The sequence below is a fragment of the Saimiri boliviensis genome, chromosome 2 (genome assembly GCF_048565385.1).
Source record: "Saimiri boliviensis isolate mSaiBol1 chromosome 2, mSaiBol1.pri, whole genome shotgun sequence".
Taxonomy (NCBI): Eukaryota; Metazoa; Chordata; class Mammalia; order Primates; family Cebidae; genus Saimiri; species Saimiri boliviensis.
The window spans coordinates 214,814,011-214,828,775 of record NC_133450.1 but is presented as its reverse complement, the minus strand read 5'-3'; the positions used below and the strand labels follow the sequence as shown (position 1 = coordinate 214,828,775).

Here is a 14,765-nt window from a genome sequence, read left to right as displayed (position 1 = left end):
AGGCTTGAGCAGTTTCACATTAAAATTGGTCTTGAGGCTTATGAATTCCGGCTCCACTGAGTTCCTTGTCTGTTGCAAGGTCCTGTGGGCATACTTTTCCCGCTGCACATTGAGCTACATGCCATTCATTTCTCTAGCATCTGTTTGCTGCCTACTCCCTCCCAGGCGCTGGGCTAGGCACCAGCAGCATGGGGATCATTAAGGTGTCCCTGCCTCGAGGAAACTTACGATCATGCTCCCTCATGGTCCCATGCCTACCCTACCTTCCTGGCTTCTAGACTTGGCAAATTCACCTCACCTTTGACATTTCGTCCAAACCACAGCTTTCCTTCCAGTGGAATAACTCACACTCTGTTTCATGCTCCTGTAGCTGTGTGCTCCTCATCTACTAGAACATTTACTAATTTGCATTATCATTGGTTTACAAGTCCATCTTGAAGACAGGGACTGAACCTTACTCTTTTCTGAACCCCCCAGTGCCTGACATTGAGTTGATGCATAATGAACTTTGCTCGAATGAAAGACCTAGTTCATAAAAGGGCATAACTATTCTTATGTAAGGTATGTAGGAGGGTGGAGGTGGGGATGGAACCAGAGAATAAATGTGCTTTTTAAATATCTCTTTTACCACCAGAGGGAGAGATGTGTTTATAAATATCCCTTTATGTAAGCCTTTAGGTTCTGTGGTCTGGAAGGCCAAAAAGAAGCTCAGGGTCTTTCCAAGTGACTTCTCAAATTTTTAAGATGTTTTTACTTCAATTAAAAGTGGATATGACTGGCCGGGTGCAGTGGCTCACACTTGTAATCCCAGCACTTTGGAAGGCTAAGGCAGGCGGATCACTTGAGGCCAGGAGTTCGAGACCAGCCTGGCCAACATGGCAAAACCCTGGCTCTACCAAAAGTACAAAAATTAATCAGGCATGGTGGTAGGCATCTGGAATTCCAGCTGCTCACTTGGAAGGCTGAGGCACGAAAATCACTTGAACCTGGGAGCCGGAGGTTGCAGTGAGCTGAGGTTGTGCCAGTGCACTCTGGCATGGCAACAGACCAAGATTCTGTCTCCAAAAAAAAAAAAAAAAAAAAAAAAAGTGGATTTGGGCTTGAGTCATGTCACCTTACAGCAGATCACTTTCTATTTTTCCTTGGAACACTTTGTCATTTCTTGTTCTTTCTTACTGGAGGTTTAGGAGTGGTGGTGGGGATTTATTCGCAGATTCAAATCTATAGGCAGTAAAATGTTGTTCTCCCTAAACACCTTTAATACCAGGCATCCCCAAACTTTTTACACAGGGGGCCAGTTCACTGTCCCTCAGACCATTGGAGGGCCGCCACATACTGTGCTCCTCTCACTGACCACCAATGAAAGAGGTGCCCCTTCCTGGGGTGCGGTGGGGGACCAGATAAATGGCCTCAGGGGGCCACATGCGGCCCGCGGGCTGTAGTTTGGGTACACCTGTTGAACACAATAGTGGGGTTTTAAGCAATATTTGTTCTTGGCGCCAGCTGTCTAGGGCAACTGAAAGGAGTCTCCTTCCCTTCCCACCTCTGGCCTTTGCTCTTTCTCAGTAATCACTCTGGGAACGCATCCATCCATTCGTCACTTCTCTTCTCTGTGATTCCTCTATGAAATAGACACGTGCCCTTCTTGCTTTGGCTTTTCTCTACTCCAGTTCCTGAATTTCCAGTTCCTGTGGGATACCTCTGGTTGATGTCCTGTTGTCCCCTCTAGCTCAGTTCTTGTAAAAGTTATTTTTTTCCTCCTATTTATACTCTCATTCCCAACACGATTGCATTAGTGGTTCTGCTGGGCACTGATATCAAGAGGTGAGGCTTGGCATAGGCAGAGGCACCCTGGCGGAAGATGCAGTGCTTTGAGTGGGAATGCTTTGGTAGTCTGTTCAGCACTCTGGAGAGCTCCTAGGTGGGGCCGGGTCCCTCCCCTGACTCTTCTGCAAATGGGCTTAGGAACTCAGTACACACTCCATTATCACTGCAGTTCTGTATTAGTTAAAGGAACCTCATTCATTTCTCCTAGGCATAGTTCTGTGGGGCCTAAGTATTTAATGGGGCTGGGTTCTAGTTCTTGTTCTACCACTTCCTGAATGCAGTACCAGAGGGATAAATAAACCAGTTATTTAATTGCTCTTAATTTAGGTTTTTCACTTAGATAAAGTGAAAATAATATATGTACCTATTTCATAGTGTTGGTGTGAGGTGAATTGAGATAGCACATGTAATATACACAGCACATAAATAGTAGTCATCATTTTCATTATTATTACAGAAATTATCAGTACAATAATATTAATTTTTGTTAATATGTGATTGTATGTCTTGAGGCTCTTGTGGCACATTTCTGGGAGATTCAGGCTGGCTTTTGGGATTAGGAGGAGCAAATGAATTTGAAGGGAGGCAGAGCCCATTGACCTTTAGTTAGCCCTGTAGGAAACCTCTTCTTTCTCCTTTGGGTACCTTATTTTAGCAGCACTAGATATGCTGGGCTCAGCACAAGTCATTGTCAGTTGCTGGAAAAGAAGAGCAGGGCCTTGTCAATTTGCAGAATGGGAAATATCCTGCACGTGGCAAATGGGGAAATAGGCTTGAAGAGGTCTGTGAATGCCTGAGGTGGCTCAGCAACTTCGTGGCTGCAGACAGGACTGGCTCCTTGGGCTCTTGGGGCTCCTGGCTGCTCTCTGCTCAGTCTTTGTCCATGCGATTTGCTTCCTACTGAAGGAAAACCCTCCCTCCCGAGCCTTTTGGTAACTTCCTTTTTTTTTTTTTTTTTTTAAGAAAAAAAAAAAAAAAGAGTCAGTTCAAATAGCTTCTGCCTCTCCAAGCCTTGGTTGCTCCTTCTGTGAAATGGGGATATGACAGCTATTTACAAGGTGTTGCAGAGCTCTGAATGGAAATTTGACAGCATAGGTAAAAAACTTGACTTAGATGGTGACTGCAGGCGTTGTTTGCCTGACATGTCCACTGGTTCATTCATCCTCCTTTGTTCCCTGTGGTGGTTAATACTGAGTGTCAACTTGATTGGATTGAAGGACGCAAAGTATTGATTCTGGGTGTGTCTTTGAGGGTGTTGCTAAAGGAGAGTAACATTTGAGTCAGTGGGCTGCGAAATGTGGACCCACCCTTAATCTGGGTGAGGGCCATCTAATCAGCTTCCAGTGCAGCTAGAATATAAAGCAGACAGAAAAATATGGAAAGCTTGGCCTGGTTTAGCCTCCCAGCCCACATCTTTCTCCCGTGCTGGATGCTTCCTGCCTTTGAACATTCCAAGTTCTCCAGCTCTGGGACTTGGACTGGCTTCCTTGCTCCTCAGCTTGCAGACAGCCTATTGTGGGACCTTGTGATGGTGTCAGTTCGTGCTTCTTAATAAATTTTGTCTTTCTAATAATTCTGTCTTTCTAGAAAACCCTGACTAGTACATCCCCCTCTTCAGTTTTGCCTCTCAACACTAACCCTCTGCTCCTGTGTGGAACATCTGAGCATTCCCCGAGCATACTACGGTCTCAAAGGCATGACTTGCTTATGTGTTGAATAAATGAATTTATGGGTGGCAACACCATGGTGCCTTTAGACTGACACTCTGGTGGAACTTGTTATAGGAGAAAGTACTGAATTGGCCTGGGTTCCTGGTTAACTGGGAAAAAGCGGCCCTAAGAGAAGTCAGGTGTGACTTTGGATAAAATTGTCTGATATCCTGGATGGGAGGTAGGTGTTGCTGACAGGGAAACCTGATTTTCTTTGTTTCCATTTCAGTTAATAAACCATTTAAAGTTTTGATGTGGAAGAGTCTGGGTAATTTGAGGCCTAGTGGCGAATTGGTACAATTTACCAACTGTGAGGAAGTAGAGAACTGGGAGATTACTGCTGATAATTTGCAGGGTATAATGGAGTTACTTTATAACTTATAATTGATATCGGAGCTCTTTTCCATAGGCTGAATTATGATGGAATGGAGTAAGAGTCATTTAAAGAGATTATTTTGTTGTTTGTGTCACCCTTATGAATTGGAAAGTGGAAAAAGAACATAGTGGTAAATTGGTATCTAATCTTTTCAGAGCTATTTGCTAAATAAACTGGAATTTTAATTAAAACTGCAAGCCAAGGTATAAATCACTTTAGAAGTTTGTGAAGTTTTTTTTTTCTCTTGCCTAATAATGTAATTACTACTAATAAAGATTCTTTATGGGTGGGAAATTAGACAGCAGAATAAATAGCTGGAGGAGATTGCTATGGTACACTGAAATTATGAAAGGAGCAAGGTTATCTTCCTCTCCTGCTAACAGGGTTTTTTCTCCCCATTGTTAAATTGTCTGGTAACAATTTTGATCTCATTAAAAGTATTGCAATCACAAGCGGAAGCAAGGTGGACGATGGGCCTCACCGCAGCTCTTCCAGCTTTCATTCATATGAGTCAATTATAATGAATGGATTTAATAAAAAATACAACATGCTTTGGTGATTAACTCAGTGAAGGATGAATGACATGCTTACCCGGGGTATCATATTTGCAATAATGAAGAAGAAGTGAACAGGAAAAGGAAACTTCATAGATCACAAGAATTGCTACTTTCCAGCAAAAGGTTGTTAATTACTTATCTTCTTGTGATATTTATTGGCTCTATTAGAGGATGAGTAATCATTGTGTTCCTGGAAAACCCACTGGAGCCAGGCAGTGCCTTTATTACATTGGAAAGCTCTTCAGAGTGCTAGTTATCCCTGTAAGAGCCTCTCCCTTCAGATTCCCGAACAACTAGGAACCTCGAATGACTAGGAACCTGTCGGCGGTGAGATAGGAATATAGCCCACGGGCAAAAGGGAAGGGGCCTGTGAAGTTCATGGACCTCAGAGCAGTCCTTGCACATGGAGCTCATGATTGTCCTTACTCCCCCATGCCTTCTCCTAGCCCTGCTCCCCGTGCATACTTTTTTTCTGGGCCCAGTTATGCCCCATGCTCCCTCCCCTTTATCCCAGCCTTGACCGGCATCTTCATAGTTCTGGCTGCTCTCAGTCTCTCTCTACCCCTCGTCCACCCTCTAGTCTCCCCTGGTCTGACATAGCCCTGCTTGGGCACTTCCTTTACATGCAGAGTCAAGCTCCAGCTCTGCAGCTTGCCCTGTGAGCCCGCAGTGATCTGTGTGGGCTGCGTGGACCTCTCCAGCTTTGGCTGTTTCCCTGCCCTCCCAGGCTCCAGGCGTGGGGGACACCTCTGCTGTCCCAGACTCCCCAGTTCATGTGCACTGATCCCTCTGCCTGATTTCCCTTCGACTCTTCCTTTGCAAAGGCCTACTTCACGCCCCGCTCCAGTGGCCCCTCCTTGGTTAAGCTTTTCTCATCTAGACCAGAAACCACTGCTCCTCCCTCCAGACTGTCACACAGCACTCTGGCACGTGGAGTGCATTTGCAGATCTGTCCATGTGTCTGCCTCTACCCCAACCTGGCTCCTGGAACCCTGGTGACTGGAGCCATGCTTGATGGACTGTTTTTCCTGAGGTGGGTTCGTGGAGGGCCAGCTTCTGCTTTCTCTGCCATCTGGCATGTCTAGGGACCCTTCCTCTCTGCCTTTCTCACCAAGGGACTTAATTAGGTGAACAATCCAGGAGGCTTGCTCTCAATAATCTCTAATTGGACTAATTTAACTCCCACTGTCTACCAGGCCGTTCACAAACAGACTTTCACCTACGCGGTTGTTTTCATCTTTACAACATCCCTGTGAGGGAGGCTCTGCTACTCATCTTTCTCAGATGATGAAACCAAGGCCCTTAATAGGTGGCAGGGCTGAGATTTGAATCCAAGTTCCTGAACTCAAGGGAAGGAGCCTTTCTGCACTTCTGGGCTTTCTCCAGAGGTTGTGTTCCTACTTATGAAAACTCACATGGCTTTACTAACCTGATTGTACCATGTGCACATTTAAACTTAGGCTAGTCCTGCAGTACCCCCATCTCCTAGCTCTTTGGGGTAATAGAAAGACAGGTGAGGGAGGAGTTTCAAAAAGTCTTATCAGCCAATAAGTATGAAGTGAAGAATGATAGGAAAGAATGGAAGAGAAGAAGGAAGATAGCGTTTTTTGAACACCTACTGTCCATCAAGCATTGTGTGTCAGGCCCAGAGCTAGGTGGTCCAAACAGATTATTAATCCTTGTGGTGACCCAACCAAGTTGACATTATTTTTCCCATAGAGAAACAGGCTTGAAGTTGCTCCCACAGGTAGGCTTCCCCACCAGCCCCATCCAAAGACACTGCAGTCGGAATCGGTCTGGTCTCTCACCAGCATGGGGAAATCTTTTCTCACCTGCCCCATTTTCCATAGGCAAGAGTGAACCTGGCATTTTCCTGAGCCCCTCAGTTGGGGTGGATTTCTCCTCTGGGGAGCGATGCTTTTCATTGAGATGTAAGAAGCAAAGCAGAGAAGGGAGCGGGCCTCCCTTTTTCAGGCCTGAAAGGGACACGCCTCCTTTTGATGTGCTCACATTTGGCAGATAGAACTGTGTTCCATCCGGTCACACCCTTCAGGATTTTATCAATTTCCACCAGTATTTTCCTAGTTGGCTTGTTTTCTTGATTGAAGAAGACTGATAGATTTTTTTTCCGTCCACTTTTGAAGGGGAGTTACTTAGTCCCTTCTTTGTTTTAATTGGCCTCTTCTGGACTTTTCTGTGCTGTTTTTCTTTTGTGATTTTTATTGTTATGGATTCTTTCTAATTTGGTCTTGAGGTCTCTGATTGAGGTGGCCATAAGCCAAGATAGTCACTCTCTAGGAGAGATCTGACCAGGGGAAAGTTAGGTTTGGGTGTGTGTCAGATGAGACACAATGAGGAGTTGAAACAAGAAATTTATCACTCAGAGGATCCAGAGAGGTTAGGGGTACTGACTGCGGACCATCTGGAAGTCTGGAGGGGTCAGAGAGCTCAACCAGTGAATGGGAAGTAAGAGCAAGTGAGTGAGCTTGAGAGAGAGACAGAGAGAGAGAGAGAGAGAGAGAGAGAGAGAGAGAGAGGAGAGAGAAAGAGAGAGAGAGAGAGAGAGAGAGAGAGAGAGGCAGAGACAGACTGAGTCTGGTGGTGATTAAGTTTTGTTGTGGCCAGCAGCTGTGAGTGTGTTCGGTTTTGAGTCTGCGGGATAGGCAGCAAGCAGGCAGTATCACAGCCACATGGGAGGGAAAGTTTTAAGTAGGCCAAAGGTGATGTGGTATGACTGGGTTTCAGATAACTTATGCCAGGCCACAGAATGGATGCCATGGTAGAAACTGCACAGCATATTAAAGAAATTTATGGCATCTTCTTTGACGTGTTTGTCACAGCTGTCTTCTGTATGTACTCATTTTGTCCATCCATCCATCCATCCATCCATCCCCCTTAGTTGAAGTGAAGGAGTACAATCTTTGGAGATAAACCAACGTATCTTCAGATTTTGGGTTTGTCACTTATTAGCAATGGGATTGTATTTCCTCATCTGCAAATTGGAGGCATTTATGTAAGATACATGGCATATAGTTAAGTACTCAATAGTAATTATAATGTTCGTTATATTATAAGGATATATTGATCTTAAATTCCTGCATTCTCAGGACTTGTTCTTTCTCTGGGACCTTGCTCTAAAACTGAAAACTGAAATGGTGCATTCATTATCTATTGGTGTGTAAAAAATTTCCCCAAAACTTAGCAGCTTAAAACAAAAACGTCCATGATCTCACACCATTTCTGAGGGTTAAGAATCTGCGTGTGACTTAGCTGGGTGGTTCTGGCTTAGGCTTTTTCATGAGGCTACAGTCAAGCTGTTGGGTAGGGCCGCAGACACTGAGTACTTGACTGGGGCTGACGGATCCCCTTCCAAGCTCACTCACATGGCTGATGGCAGGTGACTTCAATTGCTTACCATGTGGGCGCCTCCTTAAGTATTCCCAAAGCAAGGGGGAGTCGGGAGACCAAGCCAGAACCCATAGTCTTTTTTTTCTTTTTTTGAGACAGTCTCACTCTGTCACCCAGGCTGGAGTGCAGTGACATGATATTGGCTCACTGCAACCTCTGCCTCCTGGGTTCAAGTGATTCTCCTGCCTCAGCCTCCTGAATAGCTGTAATTACAGGCATATGCCTCCACACAGCTAATTTTTATGTTTTTTATAGAGATGGGGTTTCACTATGTTGGTCAGGCTGGTCTCCAACACCTGACCACCTGATTCACCCACCTCGGCCTCCCAAAGTGCTGGGATTACAGGCATGAGCCACCGTGCCCGGCCAAGCCATAGTCTTTTTACAAAGATATCCGAAATATCAGAAGTGATGGCTCATCACTTTTGCTGTATACCATTGGTCATCTAGACCAAACCTGTGACAATGTGGGAGAAGACACACAAGGGAATGAATTCCAGGAGGCAGGGATCACTGGGGACCATCTTGGAGACTTCAGACCACAAATGGGGGAGAGGATAGAAAGAAGAATAAAATGTCTCTGCCCTGAAGCATTCTGTCAGGTCGGGGAGGCAGTCATGTAAACATAAATGCCCTGTAAGGCAGTGGCTGTACTACCCGCATCAACAGAATGCCAGGGGACACTGGAGAGAACTCTATGTACCTGCCTGAAGGCATCATAGAAGGTTTTCCAAGTGCAGGCACCCTGCAGTGTCCTTACTCAAGAGCTGTCCTAATGATACGTGATATTTGGTTGGCATCTTTTTAAATTGAAGTTACTCGTTGAGGTGATTTCCTTGGACATTAAAAATAATAACCTGTTTCATATAACAGCAATGTACTGTTTGCAAAGTACTTTCCCATGCGCTATCTCAGTCCACATAACAGCCCTGGGAGGTGGACAGGTTTTATTGCTATTGTTTTTCTCCATTGTGGCTGAGCTGTGAAGGCTTACAGGGGCAAAGTCACTGTGTCAGAGTCTCTGAGGGGGCATGGTGGGTTGGGGCTTGAGTCGGGGTCTTGCTAGTCCCTGCTTGGTGCCTTGGCCACCACACCTTCCCTGTGTTTCCTTTGAGTACTTCGGACCCCTCATCTTAGAGCAGCCATTTGGACCATTTCCTCCTGCAGATGCATTGCACACAGGCTTGCTCATATCAAAGCTTATTTGCCACCTTTATCTTCAGTCACTTGAAATGCTTTCTGTTCATAGAGAAGCTTTATGAAGAAAATCATTCACAAAGGACAGAAATGTGAATTGTGCTTTCATCAGCGTTAAGTATGAAATTTCATTTTGCAAAATCCCCAGGGGGACTTGAACTTTCTCTTTGGACCATTAGAAGAGGGACCGGAACATCAATTCCTTAAACACAGATTTGCTCAAAGAACATTTAACAGCTTCAGTTCTGGTTTGAATGTGACCATTTTGCGAGTTTGTTTTTAGTTCTCTTCTGGTCAAGAGGGAAAAGATTTCGGGTCCACCCAGGTCTATACTCTGGGGTAGGAACTTTTTTTGTGACAAAGATGGTAGCATGTAAGGTAGGTCAGTTGCATGATTCATGTGTAACTAGTAAGTAAGACTATAATGATCTTCAAAAAGGCATCTGTGGTGCTTAAGTGCGTGGGCCTTGGAATTGGGCAGACCTGGATTTGATCCTGCCTCTGTCCTTACTATCATACCTCTGTGACCTTGGGAAAGTTATTTACTCTCCTAATGCTTGGTGCCCTCATTTCTGAATAGGGTTAATAGTAGCACCTATATCATAACCTTTATCACAGGTTTAATAGTAGCACCTTTATTGTGTTTTGTGGATTAAATAAGGTAATACATGTAAAGTGTTTAACCCATAGACATAGGAGTAAGCATTATCAAATGCTAATGTAGTGATGATGATGATGACGTGCATTTGAGTGGCTGCTGTTTGTGAGTTCATTCATTCATGAAACATTACTGCAGGCATTGCTAACACTGGTATCTGAGAACAACTAGGGGCATGGGGAGCCTTTGAATCTCCTAAGCGCATGTGGAAGATTTTGTGCATGTGTGTGCTTTTCTGGCAAGAATCTCAAAGGAATGTATGACCCCAGAAAGGTTAAAAACAAAGCCTACAGTGTGCTGAAGACTTGGTATTAGGGCTACACTGATGATCCTGGGACTCTCCTTGTACTTAAAGAGTTTGCAAAGTGGCCAGGCTGACAGATGAATAAAGATGTTATAGAATGGCCTGTGATGGGTCTAGCAACAGATGCCACAGACAAAGAGAGCTGAGGGTTCATCATGGAGGTGAGAGTGGATGGGCAAGCCCAGCCAGAAGATCCCAGGTGGAAGGATGAATGAAGAAACCCAGGCCACCAAACAATCAAGTGCTGTGTCCTTAAAGGATTGAAAGTAGTCACAGTGACAGTGCAAGTGCCCAAGAAGTAAGTGGCCCAACTTGAGGTGGACAGGCTGGCAGAGGGGAGTCTGTGACTACCATTTTGCATTTCCACCAGAAAGGAATGAGAGTTCCTGTTGCTCAATGTCCTTGCCAACATTTGGTGTGATCAGTGTTTTGGACTTTGGCCATTCTAATAGGTGTCTGGTGGTAACTCATTGTTATTTTATATACTGTTTGGTTACCGTAGCTTTGTTACAAGTTTTGACATCAGGAAATGTGAGACCTCCAGGCTGGACACAGTGGCTCATGCCTTTAATCCCAGTACTTTGGGAGGCTGAGGTAGGTGGATCACCTGAGGTGTCAGGAGTTCAAGATCAGCATGGCCGACATGGCAAAACCCAGCCTCTACTAAAAACACAAAAATTAGCCAGGTGTGCTGACAAGTGCCTGTAATCCCAACCACTTGGGAGGCTGAGGTGGAAGAATCGCTTGAGTCCGGGAGGCAGAGGTTGTAGTAGGAGCTGCGATTGTACCACTGCACTCCAGCCTGGAATAAGACTCTGTTTAAAAAAAAAAAAAAAAAAAAAAAAAGTGTGGGACCTCCACCTGGTTGTTTTTTTTTTTTTTTTTTTTTTTTTCCAAGATTGTTTTGGCAATTTGGGGTCCCTTGTAATTCCATATGAATTTTAGGATGAGTTTTTTTTAATTCTGAAAAAAATTTATTGGGATTTTGGTAGAGACTGCATTGCATCTGTAGATCATTTTGGGTCATATTGACATCTTGACAATATTAACTCTTCCAGTCTATGAGCATAGGATATCTTCTTGTGTATTTGTATTAATATGTTCTTTAATTTCTTTTACAAATACTTTATAATTTTCAGTGTATAAATCTTTCACCTCTTTGGTCGATTCATAAGTATTTTATTCTTTCTGAGGCTATTATAAATGGGATTTTAAAAAAAATCCTTTTTGGATTGTTCATCATTCTGTATAGAAACACAATTGATTTTTATGTGTTGATTTTATATCCTGCAACTTTGCTGAATTTGTTTATTACTTTTAATATTTTCTGTGAAATCATTAGAGTTTTCTACATATGGGATTATGTCATCTACAAACAGATAATTTTGCTTCTTGTTTTCAAATGTGGATACCTTTTATTTCTTTCTCTTGCCTATTCTGGCTAGAATTGTTGATACTATGTTGATGTTGAATAGAAGTGGTGAAAGTGGCCAACTTTGTCTTATTCCTTATCATGGAGGAAACATTTTTAGTATTTTACCATTGAGTATGATGTGAGCTGTGTAAGCAGACAGTTTTTTTTAAAAGGAGCTTAAAAAGAGGTAGGATTGTGAATCCCGGGACTTATTTCAAATTATGTCCTCCATATATCTAGCACCTAGCACAGTGTCTGGCATGTAGTAATTAGTGAGTGAATGGATATGTTTTTAAAAATGGTAGTTTCTCAAAACTGAATGAGCCAAAGTGCTTCTAAATGGAGGGGCAATCTGGTATTTGTGAGGATGGGAAGGAATGGAGAGCAATGAAAAGGGAGATAAGAGTCATCGGTTGCCCACTGACGACAGGGTGTTGGTTCTTCATTGTGGGCAACAAAGTCACTTTACCCTTTGCTCGGATAGCCTGCTTAATTCTGGTTATTTTCTCCCTCTCTGTATCAGTACTTTACAACTAGAAGAAAATAACGTATGTTGCATCTCTTTGTATTTATGACTACTGAATTAATAACTTACTGCCCATTGCATAAAGGGAAAATGAGCAAAATGCTATAAATTATAGATGGAAGTTGTTAATGTGAGTAGAGTGTACAACGTATGCCTCACTGTGCACAGCTTTGAACTAATGTGACTGATTTAAGGGACTTGAGTCTGGCTTCATTTTAATGTGGAATGGATGGACAGCATTGAGTCACCACCGTTTCATTAGTAAGGCTGTGTTCTCCCATGGGACCTTGGCCCCTCAACTGCAAGTAGATAAAAATTCTTGTTACCTATATATAGTCTTAGAATGGGAAAATCAAAAGATTTTTATTTAATGTGTCAGCATTTCTATTCGTGTGCACTTTTAACAAGCAAATTCTGAATATGAACTAACATGGCCTCTCTTTTCTCCTTTAACAAGGTCATCCATCTGAGTTACAGATTTAAAAAATATGTTCATTAAATGCAGAGATTGTTGATAACTTTGAGAAGCAGCAGGATGTAGTGGAAAGAACAGGCCCTTTTGTCTCAGTGAGAGATTTCCTGGCTGCAAATAATTGAAACTCTATAGCTTGTGCCAAACAGGATTTTAGAAGACCAAAAAGGTGTTCTCAGGATACAAGGCTATCTTACAGGCTCATGCGGGTCTGAGGCCACTCAGTCTAAGTTTCTAGGGCAACGTGGTCTCATCTCTGCTTTCCCTCCCGCACCTGCTCCTTTCTTGTCTCTCAGCAGACTGGCTGTCTCTGCCTCGTGCACACAGCCAAGCACAGCTGCCTGGCTCTGGCTTTTTATCCCTGCCAGTTCAAGGGCCAGCAGAGGTTGTCTGGCATCTCTGATTTCCAGATTCCTGGAAGAGAGAATCTGGTTATCTCATCTTGAGTCAGATGACCATGGCTGATTTGTTCATTTATTAATTCAGGAAGTCTTTATGAGTTTCAGGAACCGTTATAGGCACTGGGATTCATCTTATCCACATGGAGCATGTGTGTGTGTGTGTGTGTGAGAGAGAGAGAGAATCTGCATGGAGCATGTGTGTGTGTCTGTGCAGGGGCCGGGGGGAGGACTCTGAAAGCTTATTCTTTGGGCTTGGTTGAGGGTTGTAATTTTCAGAGGAAAGGATATATGGGCTTGGAATTTGGATAGACCTGGACTTAGATCCTGATTCCTCCCCTTACAGCTGTGTGTGATCCTTGGGCATGTTCAGTTACCTCTGTCAGCTCCAAGTTTTGAATCAGCAAAATGGGAGTAGTCCTTTATAGGGTAGTTATAAGGATTAAGGTGAAGTGGTATCTGCAACATGTAATCAGAGCTCTGCCACTTGGAGCAAGTTATTAAACCTGTCTGAATCTGTTTCCTCATCTCTAAAATGGGAAAGAATATTTGGCTACCTCACATGCGTATTATAAGGATTAAACCATGGCAAGTACACCAGGGTGCCAGGAATTTGTACATAATGGATACTCAGCATGATCGCTGCTTTCTTACTCTTATCATGAGTCATATTTTTTCTTTTCTAGTTCCCATTTGGCCGACGCTTGCCTTGTGACATCTACTGGCATGGAGTTTCATTTCATGACAATGACATATTCTCCGGTCAAGTGAACAAGTTTCCAGGTATCTGCTATTATTGTCGACATTTAAAAATGTTTCTAGGGCCAAGTCCCAGGTACACTCTTCTACAAAAACATGACAGTTATTTTTGAGACCAAACTTGAGGACTCTTAATTAGGAATTTCTGTGTTCCTTAGCCACTAAGGATTTAAGGATTGGAGACAGGCTTTTAAAGAATCAAAGACAGCCTTTCTTGGTCTAAAGTCCACTGGTGGAAGAACATGGTTTTCACTTTTTGGCTTATACATATAATATGGGGTTCTAATGAGAGGACTATATTCTGAAAAAAAAAAATAGAACATTTCACTCTTGCAGGAAATAAAAGTACCAGAATTCTAGGAATATGTCATAGAAATGGGGTATCAGCTTCCCTTTACTTTAAGTATTATATTTTCAGGTACCATTTTTAAAACCAAATATATCAGTCTCCATACTAAGTACTGTAGGCTGCAGGTAGCCTCTGCATTTTGCCTAATGACATCATTCTCAGCAAGACTTACCCTATAAGGAGAAATCTTAGTGCCAGAAAAGCATCATAGCCAGCACTAAGATATCCCCCTCACTCCACTACCAACCTCCCAATACAACCTTTTTGTTTTGCATTTTAATCTCTACCACTTTTTTGAGACAGAGTCTTGCTCTGTCACCCAAGCTGGAGAGCAGCAGTGCAATCTTGGCTCACTGCAACCTCTGCCCCCCAGGTTCAAGCAATTCTTCTGCCTCAGCCTCCCGAGTAGCTGAGATTACAGCCCTGTACCACCACACCTGGCTAATTTTGTATTTTTAGTAGAGACAGGGTTTCACCTTGTCATGTTGGCCAGGCTGGTCCCGAACTCCTGACCTCAAGTGATCCACCTGTCTCAGCCTCCCAAAGTGCTGGGATTACAAGTGTGAGCCACTGTGCCCAGTGTCTTCATTATTTTTGATGGCTGAATGAAGAGGATATTTGAGATGGTAGGACAGCTTAGGGAGACGGAGCATTGGATTAAGCTGGGTATGGTACAGTCAGAGGGTCTTCCACTTGTTTTTTAAAATGTTAATATATTACACAGACCATATTACAATGCCATAATAAATAATTTTTAAGAAGAACATCACCCTGAATCCCATTCCTCATTTAACAAAACAGCAATGGGAAT

The 14,765-nt window shown here is 43.4% G+C and overlaps 1 protein-coding gene across 5 annotated transcripts in view; it reads left to right on the top strand.

Annotated features, from left to right (window-relative positions):
- The window catches only part of TTLL11 (tubulin tyrosine ligase like 11), a 276,274-nt gene that overhangs the window by 38,289 nt on the left and 223,220 nt on the right, over positions 1-14,765 (top strand). For 3 of the 5 annotated variants that reach the window (XM_003925395.3, XM_039475185.2, XM_074395287.1), the window contains exon 2: positions 13,533-13,629. In XM_003925395.3, coding sequence (XP_003925444.2) covers positions 13,533-13,629 — 97 coding nt within the window. Of the gene's footprint in view, positions 1-13,532; positions 13,630-14,765 lie in introns of those variants that run through there. The other 2 variants (XM_074395290.1, XM_074395292.1) reach the window with 2 other exon arrangements.